The sequence below is a fragment of the Pseudopipra pipra genome, chromosome 1, assembly GCF_036250125.1.
Source record: "Pseudopipra pipra isolate bDixPip1 chromosome 1, bDixPip1.hap1, whole genome shotgun sequence".
Classification (NCBI taxonomy): Eukaryota; Metazoa; Chordata; class Aves; order Passeriformes; family Pipridae; genus Pseudopipra; species Pseudopipra pipra.
This window is the reverse complement of record NC_087549.1, coordinates 85748978-85769146: the sequence shown is the minus strand read 5'-3', so window position 1 is coordinate 85769146 and position 20169 is coordinate 85748978. Positions and strand designations below refer to the sequence as shown.

Sequence of the window (20169 nt, the reverse complement as noted above, 5' to 3'; positions counted from 1 at the left end):
CAATATTTAGAACGTCTGATATGAATGTAGAAATTGTAGACTGGCAAATTTCAAAGACATCACCTGTCTTGGTAAGTGAGGAATTAAAGAAGAGCTTACGACCGTATTTCTTAATATTTTATTATTCTGAAGTGAAATCTTTTACAGAATGAGCTAACTCGATGACTATTTCAGTTAATACCAGCAACTGAGACTATAACCAGCTTAGAATGGACAACATTTAACAAAACAACATTGCTCCAGGTGCTAAATGATAATGACATATAATGAAGCTTCTAACTCCCATTCAACATGCTCTTACAAAGGTTTTTTAAGGAGTAACTACATGTACATCAAACTTTCTCCAATATCTCATATTACAGGAACTGTATGCTGTATTTCTAAAGCATGTAATTGAAGTGGCAACAATTGAACTGACAAAAGAAAACAGCTGGCATTAAAAAATCGTTTGAAAACTATGCACTGCTTCTGAAACATCTTACTCAAAATGACTGTAAATACTGAAAGAATATATTATTACTGCATTATTTACTTCCAAGCCATGATTTCAGTTATAAAATGAACCCTACTTGTTACCCCCCAAAACAATGGCAAAAAAATTCTTTTCTCCTGAATCCCTATTTTCCTCCATACAAATTTGGTAACTGGTGGTAAAAGAAGAAAAGAGGAATGACTAACAGGAGAGAGACAGTGGTAGTAAGCCTGTAAGAACAAGAAAAAAGAAGAAGAGTAAGAAGGAAGAAGCAAAACAAATGACATGATCCACCTTACTATGTGAAAGGCTATTAACTATTCTACTCCTTAATACCAAAGAATATTTTACTTGAACATTTTTTCTACTAATTGTATAGACTCGGAGCATTTTTCTGTTAATTGCAAAGGAAAGTAGAGCTTACTTCAAATGTGAAGGTTATCATCAATATTTCAGTAGAAGGGAGAAACAAACATGAGAGGCAGTGACATGCTTAATTAGCAAAGAAGCAAGAAAATAAAAGTCTCCCAAGAAATCAGACTTACAAACACTAAAACCCATAGATGATAACAGAAAAACAGAAAAGCAAACCCTTTTAAATGCAAAAGAAGCAGTGTACTTAATATGGTATCTGGACAGTTATTAGTCAGCTCTATGGGGCAACGCTTATTAAATACTTCTCAACACTTTATAGAAGTTGAGCATTCCAGTCACTTCAGTATTAGTCTACATCTAGAAATTAACAGATTGATACACTGAACAACATGAGTAATACTCAAAATTAAGGTGGCATTTGCTAAAAATACATTTCAAGGTATTTTTAACAAATGAAACTGAGACTGCAGAACACCAATGAATATTTCTTCATGAACAAATATATGTAAACAAAACCAACTTAATTCCCTCTACAGAACGAAATACAGTAGACAGAAAACCATTTAATTGAAGTACAAATGAACAAAAGTTTCACTCAGCAGGACACCCCATACCATTACTGAAAGAGTTGTATCTCAATTGATTTTTCAGTGAAACTGGTTTTGTTTTCTTCGGAGTCTTCAAAGAAATTGAAGCAGTGCAGAAAAAAATGAGTGACGTTTAAGCACATTTGTCTGCATTGTGTTGTCTATGTTTTCATCATGGCTGATGATGAAGCTTGAAAACAGGTCAGCTGCAAGTGCATGCTGCTTTTGAACTTGTTTAGTAACTCTTCTAGTAATCTATAAAAGGAAAATAGTTACAGCTTTGGGAGATTCTGTAAAGAGAACAATTACCAAAAGTTTTGGCTATTCTCTCTGTGATTTCAAATACATTGTCTGCTTAAATAAAAAGCTTAAAATTGGATCTGTTAAAATATCTGAAGAGTATAGATACTTAGAAGTATACCAAGCGTGTCAGAGTCATCTGTGGTCAGAGGAGGACTTAGACACAGAGATTTTATCCAGATGATAAAATTGCCCTTTATATGGCTTTTCTTCCAGATGAAGATCATCATCTTCAGAGAAACATATTTGTAAAACACACTGGCAAAAGGACTATTAGAGAGTGTCATAAGATACTTTTGTAAGGAAAATCCAGAAACTGCCAGGCTATTTACCATCCAATATCCCTTATCAAGGCTCTGGCTTTTCTTGTGCAGCTGAATTCTGAATTTCAGTTCTAAACCTTGTCTTTAGAAGGTATTTCGTAGATTTCTCTCAAGAATCATGGCTGAAAGATCAGAGATGGTAGGATGGATGTTCTAGGAGAAACATTAATTCACTGGCAACCATGTGTTTTTGTCCCTTACTAATAAACTATGTACAAATTCATTTTGGAGAATAACAATGGTTCATTTACATCTACAGAGCTGTCAAGAAGTTACTTGATGCAGTAGATAATATTTATTATAATCCACAAACTAGAGGTGTAGGAGCAATGGTATTGTTGGGTCTGTTGTAGAAAATATTTACAGTAAGAATGGAGATGCATTAAGATGTTTTACAGTTCTGGCTGTGTGTTTTATTTTCTCTGTATTCTAGGGAATAATGTGATCCCTGAACTTTCTGCCCTATTTCAAAAACAAGCTATATAGGGCAAACATGTATCACCTGAGCTGTGATTATTGAACAGCCAGTAACAGAAAAAAATTACACTGTGTGTTAAAAAAGCCCAAGCTAGCCCAGGAACAACAATTTAAACCACAAAATCAGTATCTCCTTCCTCAGTAGGTCCTCTGGAAAATGACAATGTCCACATTCATCATTTAGTATCATAATAACGACTGCGAGTGAACAGACACGAACAGCTCTCAATCAGTGCACAAATGTGTTATTTTGCACAAATACATGTAGATTACAATGAGCTGCCTAGAACAATGACAATTGTCATGTAATAACCTGAGAAACAGAACAAGTTTTGCACTGTCTAGGGCTCAGAACTCTGAGGCAGATGTAAAAATGGTGCAGTTCTTGATTCTCATTTGTCTCATGAAGCTCAGATGCTTGTGACTAAGTGAGAAAAATAATTCTACAGGTGTTTTGGAAAGTCTGGGTTGAAAGAACTCTCCCTACTCAAAACTGATTTCTAACTTCAACAAAGCACAAGAGGTAAGTAAGAAAGAGAGATATCTTGAGACTTGTTGTGGCTAGCAAAGAGTAGGTTTGAATAAATAGACAGAGGACATCTGGAAGAAGGCACAGCCCACAGACCATGGGCTGCACAAACTGTCTCTTTATATTTCTTCAAAATATTCTAAATTCTGACTGTTAAGTGAAAACTGATTTGGTGCAGGAAGGTACAACAAAACCAACCTCAAATTCAAACCATCTATACTTACACTACTATACTCATTACAAATATGTCCTAGTTTTACCATACTATTTTTTCAGCTATGCTTGTAAAACAGACTACCAAATGCTAGGTTGGATGCAGCAAAGCAGCTTGGTTGTCAGAGATGGTCATGGTGGAGAGAAAGAACCCAAAATTCCTCCTCCTGATGTTAAGAAAGAATCAGAGGCCCTTATTTGTTTTTAAAATGAAACAGGCCAGTTTTGAGAGTTCCCCATGTATCAGCTGGCAAAGGCCTGGACTTTGTTCTTGGCCATTTTTTTTATTGCTGCTAAATTCAGTAAGACAATACAATGGACCTCACAGAAACTATAAGATTAACAAGAAAGGCTAAAATAGACTGAAATTACAACACAAATACAAAGCTACATTGAACTGATAAGACTATATGTCACAAAGCCATTGGCTCTTCTGTGTAATTTAATAGGCCATAAACAAGGACTTAGCTTATTCTTAACTCTGTCCAAAGAGGTTTCTGCTCTGTAATTCAGAAGGGTCAAATACAGTGAAAGTTAACCCTCTTACAAAGTTGTCTTATAAGAGTAAAGAGCAATGGCTCCAGAGACTGAAAAGGAGACAAGAAGGTGTGATTGTACTCACTTTCTGTCAGTCCCACTTGAGAGCTGAGGCAAGGCTTCCAAAGCTTGCTTAAAGCTTGATCTACAAGGAAAACAAAAATACTCAGATTCCACCGGTACGAGTTTCAGCATTCACAGTTTCTCCCTATAAATCCTATGAAGAGATGCTGTATTTCATCCCTTCTTTTTTTTTTCCAATAAATTGACAAAATATTTACCTGAGACCTAATATGCATGTGCAAACTGAACATAAAGTAGCATGCATTCAAGCAGGTCTCTTTACATTCCTAATGTGATGTACACCATACATCAACAGGAAATGTTAAACCAGTAGCTGGTTTAAGACTGTGCTTCACATCCTGGGCTCTTAAAGAATTAACAGATAGTTGCCAGCCTGCCCTCTCCCTCAAACTAAGTGGCCATCAAGTGCATGAAGAACAGATAAAACATTGATTTTGGCTTTCTGTGCTCAGTAGAGAGGTCATGGCATTCTCCCTTACAGAAGGGTGCCCACAAAGAGAATTACAGTAGGTTTGCATTGAGGTAATGTAGATTATAGAATAATTTAGGTTGGAAGGAAGGAACATCTGGAGATCTTTAGGTGCAACTCTGCTTTTAAGGTAGGGCCAATTTCAAGGTTAGAGTAGGCTTCTGTGGGGCATTTTCCAGTCAAATTTTGAGTAACTCCAAATATGGGGTTCCCACCTCCCTCTGGGAAACAGATGTGGAATAGGAGTGCAGGGAATGATGCAGGACCTGCACACAGGTACAATCTTGTCAGCAAAGATTAGTATGGTGACTTGTGGCAACTACTACTAGTGACAAGTCCAGGAATATAAAGGTCTCAATGAAGCTCCAGCTTTCATGGTTCACTGTGCTTTGCCCCATGATGATTAGAGACAACATAATTTTCATTTTATCCAATCTGAGTCAGTGCCAAGCAGTTTTCTTCCAGAGGCCTTCACCACTACCAGACACTCAGGATAGGGAAGTATTTTGAAATGGAATGCAGTGACACCATAGGACACTATCTGTGACACTAGGAAGACACCTTAGGCCCTCAAGCCCTGCAATGTCTCCTACAAACTGTTGATTAGGTAAGATGACCAAATTTCCATCTGCAGAGACATATAATGCTAATCCTAAAAGAAGTGTAGGTAAATAAAATAATGAGTGGATCTGTCCATATCCAATTCCCAACATAATCACCCAGAAATTTCGATCAATCAAAACTTCTGACAGCTATCTTAGACTGTTTTTATGTGCCTTGACTGCATCAGTCACTGATGCTGCTCATGCTTTTCATTCTCCCTTTATATTAATGTCCCACACTATTCATCTTTGGTCTTGCACCTCAATGAGATATGATAAATAGGTTGAAAGCCTTTTGAAGGCTTTGATTCTAAGAGACAGTTTGAAGTTGAATTTCCTTTCCCTGATTAGATGTGTGGAGAAGGAGTAGGGTATTATATACGCCCATGGAGAGCCCTAATTCTCCATATCCCTATATGGGGTATCTGCCAGTGTCTGGTTCTGTAACCTCTCTGATGTATCTAGCAGGTTATTTGTTGTATGGTTTATGAGATTGCTGTGAAATAATGGATAAAACTCAGCGACATCTTCTTCTGTCTTGCTTTAGCATAATTATCTTCAGCAGCTGTACTGCTGTTAAGAAGTTTTACTTTTTATTTTTTGAGTGGCAAATACTGTCTAAAAATTCAAGTAAAAAACAACAAAAATCTAATATTTTCTTTGAACTGATAAAACCTTGCTAGTCATCTGTTTTTCATATATTTGCCTAGATCACATATTCTATTTGAAGCAAAATTCTTAATTTATGTGTTTTTGCATGTTTACCAAGGATTCAATTATGTTGGAAAAAAGACATTACAGCACATCTTACTTGCTTTCAGGTGTTAGGTATATGGCCACGGTATCTCTCAATGCACAGATTTCAAGTTTCGCCTAAAGAGAGAAATACAAATATTCAAAAGATGACATAATGTCCTTTCATCAAGTGTATACCAGTATCCCACATTTTTGAGAGGCAAATACTATTGCACGCTGGAGTTGCAAGCCGCCTTGGCTTTTAAAAGTTTATTTCCTGTATTTTTCGTTGCCACACTGCTATGTCAGGAGACTGCTATAAAGAAACAATGTCATACTTTTGATTCAAGTCAAACTGTTTGCATGGTCACTACGTAGCAGTCTAAAAACACTGGTTTGTCTCCCAGTAACAGTAATAAATCTTCAGTTCCGTTCCATCTTTTCTGTACTGTGATAGAAAGATAGAAGGATGCAACCTTAATTTTTTTTTTTGGTGGTAATTAAATACTGTGAGCTTAACTTCTCACAGAACTGCTTGGCCAGGGAGGAAGGAAACACAAGAGCACAAAAAACCTGTCAATACACATTTTATTCTTGGTTCTTCTGTTGAATTTATTTTTTTCCACCAGATGAGGAAGTAGAATGATTGAACTCTGTTTCTCGTCTGTCACCTGGTGTGCACAAAAGCTTGAGGATTTTACCCCTGCACTGTTACTGTGTCTAGGTATTGATGGTGCAGAACAAACTCCAATATTAAACATATTTCATATATCCTTTAGTCTTTGAAAAGCAATCATTATCATCACAACTTTTAAATGAAGTAGAAACATTCTGCAAATGATCATTAAGCAATTTCATTAAAAATATAAAGTGAACTTCATCAAAATTCACATTCTGTTCTTGTTCATCATAAAGTTTAATCCAGTTAGACATTACAGTAACTGATCTGCACTTAGACACAACTGATATGACATTAATCTGCCAAAACAAAACTTTCAAAAACGCAACACAGACATCTAATTCCAGTTCTAATGAAAGGTTTTGACTTTTAGGTATTTCCCTCATCTCTCCCCTAAGTAGGAAGCCAGCTAAGATTTATGCTTTTTTAGAGACAGAACAAAATACGACATAGCCACCCACCAATTTTATACTCATAAGAAGTGCTTTTCTCACCACAGAATATTTCACCTCTTTTTGTATACTGCTCCAAGCTCAAGATTTTTGGGCTTTCCTACACATAAGATTCTGGAGTCTTTTCTACAATTTTAGGAGATAGCAGTACCACAGGGAAGTGCCACATTCTCAAGTACCACAGCCTAAATAAACCTGGTGGAAGGGCGAACCCTGCAAAACTGTTGGCCATGGGATGTGGGAGTACAGAGTGAGACCTGAATAAGTATTTTTTCATCAGCCTGATGAGGCTCAGATCACCCTCACACTGCTGCTGCCTGCCAGATAGGATTTTCTATGTTTAGAGGAACAGAAAATGACCATGAGTGACCAATTTACAGTAAGGAGAGAAAATCCTTTCAATTATGGGTTTAGGCAACAAGTCCATACAGTGGGTTGTTTAGTCAAACAGAAGTTTTGATATGGGTATCTTTGTTGCTATTCACTGATTTGGTTTTAAATAGGGAGTCAATCTTATTTGGCTGTGATCTTACTACATTAATTCTCTGTCCAGTGCCATTACTACCAGCAATTGGAAAATGAGGCCTGCAACTGAATAATTATTTTCCTATCATGATGCAAGAATGCTGCCATGTGCAATGAAAACAGGGAGTATGCTCTTCTTCTGTTACAATCATAGCAATCATTGACTCAAAGAGACTTTTCTAAAAGAGTTTTTTTTCTTAGGGTTCTTTAAAACCTATCCAATAGCAAGTACATCTACCAATCCAGCTGTAAATGAAGAAAGCAGAGTAAGAGAATCAGTTCTACCCATGCTACTACTAATATAGAAATAGTGTAACAGACAAGTGACTAGTTCTGCAAAGACTCACAAAATCCTACTACGTATTTTCAAGATTTTTAAACCTCAAAATATCACAAAATTATTTTTTCTTTTAAAGTAATTTTTTTATGTCAGGCCAAAGACAGTATTTAATGACATTTCAAACAGATATCATTATGATGCTTTTTATCTCATAGGATACAGGTAAGCCTTTTGTGCTGTCTGACACAAAGACAACACTGAAATAAAATCAAACACAAGAACCAGTATCCCAAAGGGTATTTATCCATAAATCTGAAAGAGGTTGTATACTAATCCTTTTTATCTCCTTGCTTTCACTACTACAATAAATCAAACAAATACACAGATTATACCTCTGTCTGTTATTCTCAGTTTTCTAGATTCAGATGTTTGACAGTACAAAGTATTCAGGTACCTGTAAAGCTCCATTTTTGCTGAAGGATGAAACACACTGCATCAGTCGGCTCAGTTCCTCAGAGACTGCTTCTACAACCCTTGACATTACTCGAGGAACTAAGTCTTTGGAAATGGTAAACACCTAATTATTAAGAAAGAAGAATTGTAAGCACAATAGCTACATTAACAGAAATATTTTCTATAGTAACATTTCAATAATAAACATTAAACACTTTGACTGAAAGGACACCTCCATTTTTATCAACGACAAAAAAAATTCAAAAGCAACTAGAATATGAAGGATGTCGTCTGATTCTTGCCCTGCACTTTGACTAATCCCTTCTGTTAATAGCAAAGTTAGCTCTGTGATATGTGATAACAACCACCTTCTTGCAATGCCAAAAAGTGGCTAGACTTCAAAATATGTGCTTTTGGCTGATGGATGCAGGTAGTCAGGGTGGTTGTACATAGACTGCTGTCTTGTAAATAGCACCTTTAATTCAGGGCTGTGTGACTGGCTGACATAATTACACATTCAGCCACTTTTACCCATATATTTTGCTCTTTCTTCTAGACTCCTTTATTTTTGACAATGTCTCTCAAATATCTTCATGCTCTGCAGAAGACAAAAGCATTTTAAAGGCTTTAAGAGTATGATGGTGTCAATGGATTTTCATCTAGATTCTGCCACTGCCACCATTTATTGGATCCCTGACAAAAATGTTATACCTTACTGGTTTTCCCACGGATCAAGACCATCTTTTTAACTGCTTATTTGTACAACTTTTTTAAGTGGTACTTGGAGCCTCCACTTAAGGTTCAGAATAGCAACTGCAACGCAGAAGTAAATATTAAATCTACATCTGATGGAAAGCATGAAGAAACCATTCTTTCTTTAAGGGAACTTTAAGGAAGCGAGAAATTGTTGGTGAATGAAAAAAAAATGGTATGATTTTTCTGCACAGAATTGGGGAAAATGCTGGCCAAGAGGCTGGAATATAGGAGGAAGTGAGATTATAAATTAGACACACCAAACTTCCATCAAAACTAAAAGGTGATGACAAAACTTCACTAAAACTTCACAGGGCTGGGAGAGGAGATGACACAAGGAGCTGAAGATGAGTGCAAGAAGGAAAATGAACTGCATGAAGTTTTGAAACACTTTCCAGTTTTTGCTTTAAAGTGGTCAAAAGAATTAAGCAGTGGAATGATTTTGTTACTAAAATACCTTTGCTTTATGCAAAGTTTAGATCTCATGTCTGACAAGGAAATGTAATTGACAGAAGATATTAATACAGGTGTGTAAAAATAAATTAATGGGGTAAAAAAAAAAAGCAAGCAAGATTCCTACGCAGTTTTTAGGGATTAGATAATGTATCAAGGATTGGATCCCATAAGGCTGTCTGTTCCAAAAGGCAGGTCTGTACCATAGGCCAAGTACAAAGACCAAATATATGTCACCTATCAGCTGTTACCAGTGCTAATTCCAACACACAGGCTGTTTTCACTTTTTTGGATCAAAACAGTTACATAAGTGACATACTTGGCTGTACAGTAAGAAAAAAAACAACCAGTAATGATCTGGAAGGGGGTTATCTTATTCAGCACCAAATATTGCTGAGCAATTCAACACAAACTTACCAGGAATGTGCCCAAAGATCTACTGAGAAGATAATATTTATGTCCGCAACGAGCACTCTTGAAGTTACTTTACAGAATCCAGAAAAAATAATTCTCAGCATGGGTGAATCATCACAAATTTGCACTAAGGAGCCCTTATTTTGATTTCAGCTAAATTTAAATTCAAAAGTAGAGAAACAATTTTCTTTCCGCTTCAGTCCATCCGCACTGTTCATCTGATGGTTAATTTTTGCTGTTTCAAACTACAGAAACTTGTAGCCTTGCTAAATAAACTTAAACCTGACCCAGCTTACAGATTTTCACCAGTGGAAATGGGAGTTTCATCTTGACACATGTTTTCGTATTTCTGTAATATTTCACATCTAGAAATCTATGAAGCAATTCTATTTGGGCCAGAATCACTATCAGTCTCAATGAAGAGATCAAGGCAGTGCACTTTTCTGCTGCAGCATTTTAACAAGTATGCACGTTTACAAGATTAGCTCAGTAAATCACTAATGCTTTTGAATTTTTTTAAACAAAACCTCTAATTTTCATTTTAATTAATTTCCACTACATTGAAAAACACATCAAAAATGAGTGTCATGTTGAAATATGTTTTTGGTGTTGCTTATTCCTTCATTTGGAAGCATTTTGTAAAAGCAGAGACACTTCTGTGAAAGTGCTTCTGCTATATTTAACAATGAAATTGTATCAAAAATACTGTGTCATATTTGAAGTTTCTGAAAATATTTTAATTTATTTAAATCCTTGTAATTTAGGAAGAAATAAAATAAGCAAAAGCCTCAAGTGAATCTCATTTGATTTTAATCACACAGAAAAGATAGAGCAGCTATACCTTTTAAAAGGCAAGAGTGATATTACTACCAGTGCTTTTACCAGGAGCAACAGTAATCTGGTAACACTCTTGATGATTAGAAGGAAGGAGTATGTAAAATACAGGCTCTAATTTAAAGGACCATAGAAAATACCTGCATATTATCACAAAAGGCTAAATAACTGCAGCTCCTCCAAGTTTATATGTTAAAAATAATATTTTAATATGCACTCCCTATCCTAAGCCTAAGTATTTCAAACACTATTTGAGCTGTACAGACACTATAAAACTTTCTGGTTTTAGGTTTCTTATTTTCATCATACGTACAAGACTGACATATATTGGCTTTTCACTCTGAGTGGCATGTGCTGAACGTTTCTTTCAAGGTGAAATGTAAGTTCATTCACATATGTTTTGGAAAATAAAGTTAATCAGAGAAAGTGAGCATCATAACTATCTATATATCTATATATTATCTGCATGAAAAGGGAAGAATTAGCTCTAGAATTTAGCTTTCCTCTTTATCAGGTAATGGAAAAAAAATGGTGTAATGGAGTGTTAGTGAGGATAAACAGGAACTGCTCATCTCCTCCTGCTCGTAAAAAAGTTAGTAGTTGCATTGTTTAGCTAAACCTAATCCAAAACACTTATACCTATAATGAAGACACTCCAATAGAAGGGTGAAAAACCCTGGCGAAAGTCAGCATTTACCATGAGAAGTATGCTGAAATCAAATTAATGTAAGCATGAAACAATCTGAAGTTTTTCCTCACCTCTGCATGCACAGCAATGATATTCACTAATGCTTCTTTCAAATAGTTTCTGACACCTGAAACAAAACAAACAAAAGAACTGATTACTTTCATTCTGTTGTCTCAACAACACCATAACATTCTACTGTTCAATACTGTACTTTTTATTTTCATTTTTTTACTACCACTTTTGCAATCAGAGGCAGAAAGAGAAAGTTCCATAGCCACACCACCAGTCTATTTCCTTTTTCAAATCAAATGGAGAAAGGCACATTTCCTTACAGCAAAAGGTTAAAAAACCCAGTAGGTTCCTGTTTCAGTATTCTTCTCTGGCAACTGAAGTTCACCGAAATTGCAATTTAATAAAAACCTAGCATTATTAAAAAATATGGTTTTTTTTGTTTTTATTTGTTTTATGTGTTGCTAGAATACACATACCATGTGGCAAATTAGTAAATTCTAAAGAACAGAAAAGACAAGAGATTTTGTTTGTATAACAGTCTTCAGTAAGATCTCACTACTTTATCACCTTCTCTATCTGTAAATTATGATTATAGACAGAAATAGCAAAGACTCTTGTTTCTCTGAAAGTGGTTCAGAAGATATTACTCATGGCAGTTTATAGGATATGTCATGCCTTAGTAGAAATTTCCTTTTGGGGAGTGTGGAGAAGTCAAATAAGCATTTTATTTGCCAAGCATACGAAATGCTTGTCAATTTATACTGAAAAGTAAATTCCAAACAGAACAACATCTAGCAGGGTGTGCTTTAGTTAGGACAGGCTCTTAATCGCTCTATGCTGCTGTAATTCTGGAGTAACTTTCCAGACCTGTACTCCAGTTGTCTAAGTTCTAGAGTAGGAAAAAGTCTGAAGTTGCCACATTTGTTTTTCTGGCTACTTCACTTTGTAGGTAAAGGAAAATTAGAAAGTATTAAACTCATTAAAGTACGTATAAATGCTGGAAGTGCAAACAAAGCAATGAGAAAGGGACAGTGATCCACATGACCTCAACTTCTGATTTGGATTACTCTAAAGAAAGTGCAATGACTCCATCACTCCCTTCAATATATTCAATCGGCAGTAAAATATCAGAATCATGGACATAGACTGTTGAGACCACACAGCTCAGAGATCACAGTGTGATTAAGTCTGCTGCTACAAAAATTACAAAGTGAACCTTTAATCAGTTCATCTTACTTGCTCCACCTTTCCTCAGATAACACCGATGCAGCAACTTAATCCTGCTATGAAAAACAGCTTAAAAGGAGTTTCCAGAGATCGTCAAAATGAGTTATTCTGTGGGAGAACAGAGTATTGTCTCACAACTGCCACCTCAGTCATGCTCATTTTTTTAACCATTGGTCCTACAACTTGCCTCAAGATCTAAAAAGGTGACGCTTTTTCTTTCTTACTTAGACAATTACGGACAAACATTTTATAAGAGTAGGACACAAGGACAACAGGACCCTCTTGCATGAGGTACAAACACTTTCATTACTTGCATCTCTGACATGCAATGTGATGCAGCCTGGGAGCTAGGTTGGATGGTACTTCCTGGAGGGGATTATGGATCTGGAAGCAACGGTGCTTGGGGGAAAGTGCAGGGAGAAATGTTGAACAGTGGCTCTTGTTTCAACGTGCAGTCAGGGCATAGCTGAGCTCTGCACCCAGGCCTGTGTATCAAGGCAGTGTCTGTTTCAAAAGCTCATAGTGAAGAGGCAAACGTCAAAGACAACTTTACTGCTCTCTAAAAGCAGTTTGGTCTCTGAACACACAAAAGAATTAAGACCTTTTTAGAATGTTCCACTTTCACTCTGGAAGAGGTGCCAATAAACGAAAAAGGTAACGAAAAATTCAGGCCTTTCCCCATCCGTTCCAAAACATCTCTACTGCCTTTTCTCGCTATCTTTATTCTTTTCCTTGAAAAATCTCAATCATTTTTTTTTCCATTTAAATTAACCCAGCAACAAGTATACCAGGTTGAAAACTTAGTTTCTCTTTATCTTTTTACTGTAAGAAAGTGAGGGAGGAATAAAGCAATACCAGAATTTTTATGAAACGGACTTTTTTCCTCTGCCCTGTAACCTTGCAAAACAAAGCAAGAATGTTACACACCAATACTTGAATCACACCAAAAGATCACAAGTATATGTGGAAATGCAATACTCCTTTTTTCCTCTTCTACTGTTATCCTTACTTTACTTCATTCTGCCCCAGTTTAAATCCTCTGCAGGCTTCATGTCACAGAGGGCAAAATTTGTATCACATTCCAGAAGCAATACAACTTGACCAGACAGCAAACGGTGGTATGCAAATCACATCAAGAGGTAGAGGGTGAATTCGGGAGCTGGTTTTCAGTTAACCTCAGTGTGCAAAGTGTTGCTTTTGGTCTGCAAACCTATGCGGTATTCAGCCTTTGGCTGCCTACCAGCCTCATGTTGTGACAGTAGGACCTTTCATGTGGAAACAGTGATTTTACTTTTGCACAAATGCCACACAAGATTAAGATTCTGATGGTGTCCCTTCTGTACGAATCCCTGAGCACTGCCATGGCATGCTCCTTAGTCAATCACAATTTCATTTGTGAACTAAGCAGCATCTCTTTGTCCCAACTGACTGTTTCCCAATAAGGCATCTCGCTCAAACCCTGCTATGCTGGGGAGCCATAAGGGAAATACAGAGATCGGCCTGCTATGTCAGAGAGGGCACGCGTGTCTCCTGCAGAGAGGCAGCCGGCAGACTGAGCTGGGAAGAAGTGTTATCGAGGAGGTGAGTGAAAAGCTGGAATGGAAAAAGACCGAAGTGGGTGGGTTGCATAAGAGGGTGATGTGGTTCTGAGGAAGAATGCTCATTTCCCACCCATCCCACCTAAAATCCCAAGGTAGTGTGCCTCTTCTCATGCATTCATGCAACTTGGCTCAGGATAGGAGCTGCTAATTCTGTCTGCTGCTGTGAGAACCTAAATTAAACAATGTTTGACTGTGTTAAAAGTTGCCTGTCAACTATGTCTGGGGAAACCTTCCACAACATACTTCTTAAAGAGTTAGTCACTAAGTTGCCGTAACCAAGGCCCGTCAGCTTCTGAAAGCATGAAATACTAATGTCAGCAACATTGGCTCCAGTGGTTGAACACCACTGCCTGGTGGTGCACAGCTAAGATGAAATGGTTATTTATGTTTTCTAACTGAAGAGCTCAGAATGAATGAGCTCAGACTCAATGGAATTGAGATAGAACCTATGGTGAAAACAAAGTGAGAGCAGGTTAGTATTGCATACTGCTATCCCAGCTGTATGATAACATTATTAACTTAAACCTCATTGAAAGGGTATAAGCAGACATATTTTATCTTCCATCCTTGTACTGCACAAAGGACAAATGGGTGAACTGAGAGCTTAAAGGAGATTATTTCTTGCAATCCCACTAGTACTAATTAGGTGTTCCTGACCTTTCATAGCAGATTCAGTCACACCATGACTGTACGATCAGGGGGCTCATCACCAGCATGCATATTTCCTCAGTTTCTTAAACAGGTTTTGTGATTTAAGAGCAGATAATTCAGCATAAATTGTGCAAAGTTAAGCAGCTTAGAGACAGTCCATGTGTATGAAACTGTAGCTGCCTTAGTTGCAGCATGTACTAACCTGAAAGACCTTGTCTTGGTAAGCAAAACAAACCAAAGATGGAAAGAAGATGCAAGTACACTCCAAAAATGCCAGTTAATGGAACCAGACAGGGAAAGAATGGAGCACTGTCTAAGCCGAAGAACAATACAGCACAAGAAAGAATGGAAGATATAAATGCACTGACCATCAGTAAATTTAGACTGGAAATCGTAGGTCACTGTTTAACAGGTTTGTTCTAACTATGCTATGAAATATGTGGTTTTGTGACAACCATTGCTGCAGGGAGTCAGTTTTCTACCATGAATAGAACATATGTAGAAAGGGTATTTCACCCCAGCCCTTCTTTTTGTCTTATTTGTGAAGGATTTTAATTTCTGGATGTGGAGACAAAGCCAAACATATCTGAGTGTCAGGACCTGCAGGCATAGTTAATAACTACTATATTTTGAAAAATTACAATTAAAAAATATCCAATTTCTGATTTATATCACTGCACTGTTTGTGGCAGGCTTTGTTGAAGCAAAGTATTACTCTTCTGGAGTATAATTCACTGGAAATACAAGCAGTGGCATCCAACTGTGAATTTGTTGTGAAATTCATTTCAAAATGAAAAAATTCTGTCTAGAATAGAATTTTTGTGCATCTTTCTCTACAACTGTTCAGCAGCCCACGCAACTACAGTTTTTGGGACTCCATGCTGCCAGTCCTATTATATGGCACTGAAAGCTAATGCACCATATAACTGTAGGTTGCAACTATTAGGCTAATCAAGTGAAACATAACATTCTTAAGTCTAAAATACCTCTTATTTAGCATATTGAAGCACAAATACAATGCCTTTCCATAGCTTCTGACAGAAATGTGTTAAAGAAAGTCTCAACAAGCCCATGCAATTTCTCTGAGGAAAATGTTGTTATTCTGTTATAGCATAAATGCGTTCCACTCCCACTCTATTCTGCATACCAAAGACTGACTTGCTGGAATTCTAGCTGTCACTAACAAAGCCCCAGTACTGTTCTAAAGAAAAATGGATGGGAAGACTTAAGATATAAAAATGAAGGACAATTTCAGCCATCAACTATCACGATGGCTGATAGAAGCTTTAAAATAACATCTTCCAATTTTGGACCCTCCACTGTACTTTTTACTGGAGAAACACCTAACTAAATTGTCCAATAATCTCCAGTTTACATCACCTATTAATTTTATTTTTTTTTTTTACAACTGAAATGTGTCAGATAGTCTACATTTACATGCAATTTTAGCAACAGTGTAAAACTGTAGCAGGGATGACTGTTGTGAACTATGGGAAAAGCAGAAGGGAAAAAAGATTTGTGGTTCTGAGGAGTAACAGAAATCAAGCTTTTAGCTTGCCAATACAGGAGTCATTCAGGAGATCTTCAGATAGTGTAGTACTACCAGTTGTCCCACTTATAGTTCTCAGAGATATGTTTCCCCCAAGTACTTATATGACAGTGTTATACTATGAAACTTCCAAAGTGACTGAATAAGCATGCAAGAGCAGGAACTCCAATCCCACATGTGTAATTCTAAAACACAGACAGGCTACAAAAAGTTGCATGCACAAATAGAGCAAAGGCTGCACACACAGTAAAACTGAACTCATCGGGCTGCTTTTTCTGTGCCATTAGCTAACACAGGTCTTCGAATGTTCCCAGTCCTTCTACAGTAACTTGATAGAGAGATGATATGAAATTCAAACATTTTTAAGACTTCTGCAGACACAAGAGTTCAAAGAAGGAGCTGAAGTTCAGCTAGGACAACTGAAACACACAGGAAACTTCAACCCAGGCAGCCCTGGCTTGATGCACTTTAACTCTTGTGAGACTGGAACCTCATTTGAGACATACAACTGGAAAGGTAACCTTGCTGCTGTCTCTCACTGAACAAGTCCTTCAGCTTACATGCTGTGCAAAAGGGAGGAGGGGAAGACAAATGCACATAACTGTTTAGAAAAAGCAGGTGATGTCAGCAGGTACCTCTGCTTACCGGTAGTAAGCCAGAAATGAGGATGAGAGGCTATGAAGGGTCAAAAGAAAAGAAAAAAGTTCTGAGGCAAATTCAGTCAAATAAAAATCAGATAAGACTATTATAAGCTACTGCTCTTGTCTGGAGGAGCGAAAAGCCATCCACAAGAAGTTTTACAGTTCGACAGCTGTCACTCAATTTTTTTTTTTTTAATAAAGCAAAGAAGGCTGAATGGTTCTTAATATATTGACCAAGCTACCAGTCCTGTTTCAAGACTGAGTTGACTGACTTATTAGAAACCTAACCTCTGAGGGTCTGAAACAGAAATGAATGTTGAGTAGGCACAGAGCCACCAATTTAGGGAACAACAGAGAGCATTCTGGCCTCTGTAGGGGGTCAGTGCTTAACTGGGCAAGCAACTACTGCTGGTGGTACCAACGTTCCTTAGTCGTTCTGAAAAGAGAGTACTAAATTTGTTGGCCTTGAGGCTTGAACATGACTTGGTAGAACTAGGAAAACTGATGCCTGGGAGTCTGAAATTTTGAATTTTAAAACGCATCCAATTGCATAAAATATTTTTTACAATTTATTGTTCTGTTTGGTGGGTTATGCCAGTAACAGTCAACCAGTTTGAAACATCTTTTTTTTCCTGATTATTTTTTAATAAAAACTTCCGTGAAAAAATAATAACAAATAGGACTTGGTGATTCAAAGATATTAGTACTTTTCACACCCAGCTGCAGAATACTGATACTTACCTGCTCCTGGACATTTCATTTGCTACGTTGATAGTAAATTTAGAGGAGGACAAATGGAAAAAAAGTATTTAATCTGCTCTTTTCTAAGGAAGGCACTGTTATAAAAAATTTTTTTATATATATTCTTTACAGTTACATTACACCCTATTGTAACATTTAACTGAATCAATACTGGAAATGCTAATCTCCAAGCTTCAGATATATCATACCAAACATTACAGCAAGTCACATAAAAAGTGTTCTGAACTGTGTCAGTTAAGTTCCTGCAGCTCTTCTGTAAGTTTTTAATCTGCTATATGAAACTGCTGGAAAAAAAAAGCTGCACATAACTACTGCGAGTCGTTAATCAGTGCTGTGTAGTGCACATTAAAAAAGAAACTAATGAATGGTATCCACAAAGCCATGTAACTCCTTTAAACAGTCTGATTTTAACTGTTAAGTTTCCTCTAGGTTCTGGCTGCACTGCAGCTGCAATAGCAGTATTTAATACCTGATTTAACTACAAGTATCCCAGCACAATTTCCAGTGCAGGCAAAACATTTTTTTTCCTCCTTATGGTCACAATATTTTTTTCCTCCTTGCAAATCCGGTTACCAAAGCAGTACTACAGCCTTGCAGGATACCTTGTGGGATGGCAGATGACTATTTGTATGTTTGCAGCTCTTGAAAAGGCAGACTGTGCTCTACAACACACCAAGTGAGCACTGTCCTGCCCTGTGCAGTCTACTCAGGAATTTCAAGCTTAGATGGACGCCTCCTGACAAACCAAGCTGCCCAACACACACCACAGAATTTCACTTTTCAATCTTACCTAAACGCCAACTTCAGTCTAAAATCAAGTAATCTCTTTCTGAAAACTAAAAATATAAACAGGTAAGGCAGAATGGGTAGGAGGGGGAAGAGGTACTACAGAGTAAAACACTGAGGTCACATCAGGTCATCAGAGCAGTCAGCACTGTCTCCGTGCAGAAGCTACTAGAAGAACTGAAAAAAACGTTATCTGTACAGACACATCTTGGTACAAAAATTTTAATTTAAGAAATCTACAGAATAGCTCTAGGCTTCCTGTACTTATGGGTGACTGCCTGACACCTCCAATGCATGGCCAAGCCCTACCAACTATCTTATCCCAAGAAATGAACTAGAGGCAGCACAGACTAAAAGTGAAAATTCAAATGAACACCACAATATTTTTATTTTTAGGATGCAGCATTCCAAATAAACATGACATATAATGTTCTTCACAGACAAAACATTTCACAGACTTGGCTACTGAACTGTGAACTATGTATAGCAGAAACCAGTTTAATTATGTTGATATTGTGAAGCTATTTTAAATAAACTTATTACTTGATTTTTTCAAAGCACTTAACTTAGATTTGAAAAAAAATATACAATTTGGATTTAGAATTAAGCATCCAGGATGACATGAAAAAGGGTGATGCCTGCTAACCACGAGGACCAACAGCATGCCTGAGGCTACATTGAATGTATTTGAATAAAGGTGTTGGCCCCCAAAACTATTCAGAAATTTAACATTTACAATCAGGGAAAGTTTAATGTGACTGACAGTCTGTTTAATTTTGTATGTTTCCAGAACAACAAACTGTATTTGGCACATTAGAAAATGCCCTAAATTATTTAATGTTTCTGGAAAATTATTTTAAAAGCTAGCTACTATTTGCAATTACTATAGTAAAAACAGTACCTAATTTAGAAAAGTAGTCTTTTAATTGCCAAGAAGCCTATAACTTTCAAGATAGTCCTCTAACTGTGGAACAGACAGAAACCTAACTTGTTTGCAGACATGAGCCTTTCATGAACTACAGCACTAGTACATGGGTATGTCATGCTATTTTACTGAAGTGTCCCCACCCACACAGTGATATCATCTAACATGACACCCCGTAGATGTTAAAAAAAATATATAAAAAAAAGTAGAGATGTGATTTGGAATTTCCCCATGGACATAACAAAGCAGCTCACCTCTACTCTTTACAACAGCACACAGGTTTCTCCCTTCAAAGACAGTTGATAGGAAATCAGCTTCAGATAACAGTACTACCAGTGGCCCGTTTTCTAAATTAAGGCAGCTAGACAAGCCTGTTTGTTTCTTCTTAATTACTGAAAATGTATTTGTTGTCATGCTTTGTTGTCTGCCCTGGATAAAAACATTTTTTGAAAACTGTTTGTAGGATGCTAAAAGTAGAACCCTTATATCTGGCAGTAGCTCTAAAAATAGAGATGCTCCACCAGGTAACAACCTTTTCTACCACTTAAGTGACTTTATTTATTTATTATATTCCCTCCTCATTTTGACTCACAAATAATTTTGAAATAGATTTAAAAAAAGCTAATAATGAGTAGCTGTCAAAAAGCAAATAATGGCTTTCGTTTACTTATTGATTCTGTTTTACCCAAGGAAATACAGACACCACCTTTGAGAAAATTAAATGGCCATTATCATGTTCAGTAAATTCCTTCCTTCAAAGTAAGATTTATGCAATCTGATT

General features: G+C 36.9%; 1 protein-coding gene across 1 annotated transcript in view; it reads right to left on the bottom strand.

Moving 5' to 3' along the window:
- Nucleotides 1–99: 99 nt before the first annotated feature.
- Nucleotides 100–20169, bottom strand: part of EXOC2 (exocyst complex component 2) — a 124492-nt gene continuing 104422 nt past the window's right edge. Inside the window, exons 24-28 of the mRNA XM_064663041.1 lie at nt 11306–11361; nt 8094–8216; nt 5780–5841; nt 3899–3958; nt 100–1689 (exon numbers count right to left, since the gene is read on the bottom strand). Coding sequence (XP_064519111.1) covers nt 1596–1689; nt 3899–3958; nt 5780–5841; nt 8094–8216; nt 11306–11361 — 395 coding nt within the window. The 3' untranslated portion in view covers nt 100–1595. The remainder of the gene's footprint in view (nt 1690–3898; nt 3959–5779; nt 5842–8093; nt 8217–11305; nt 11362–20169) is intronic.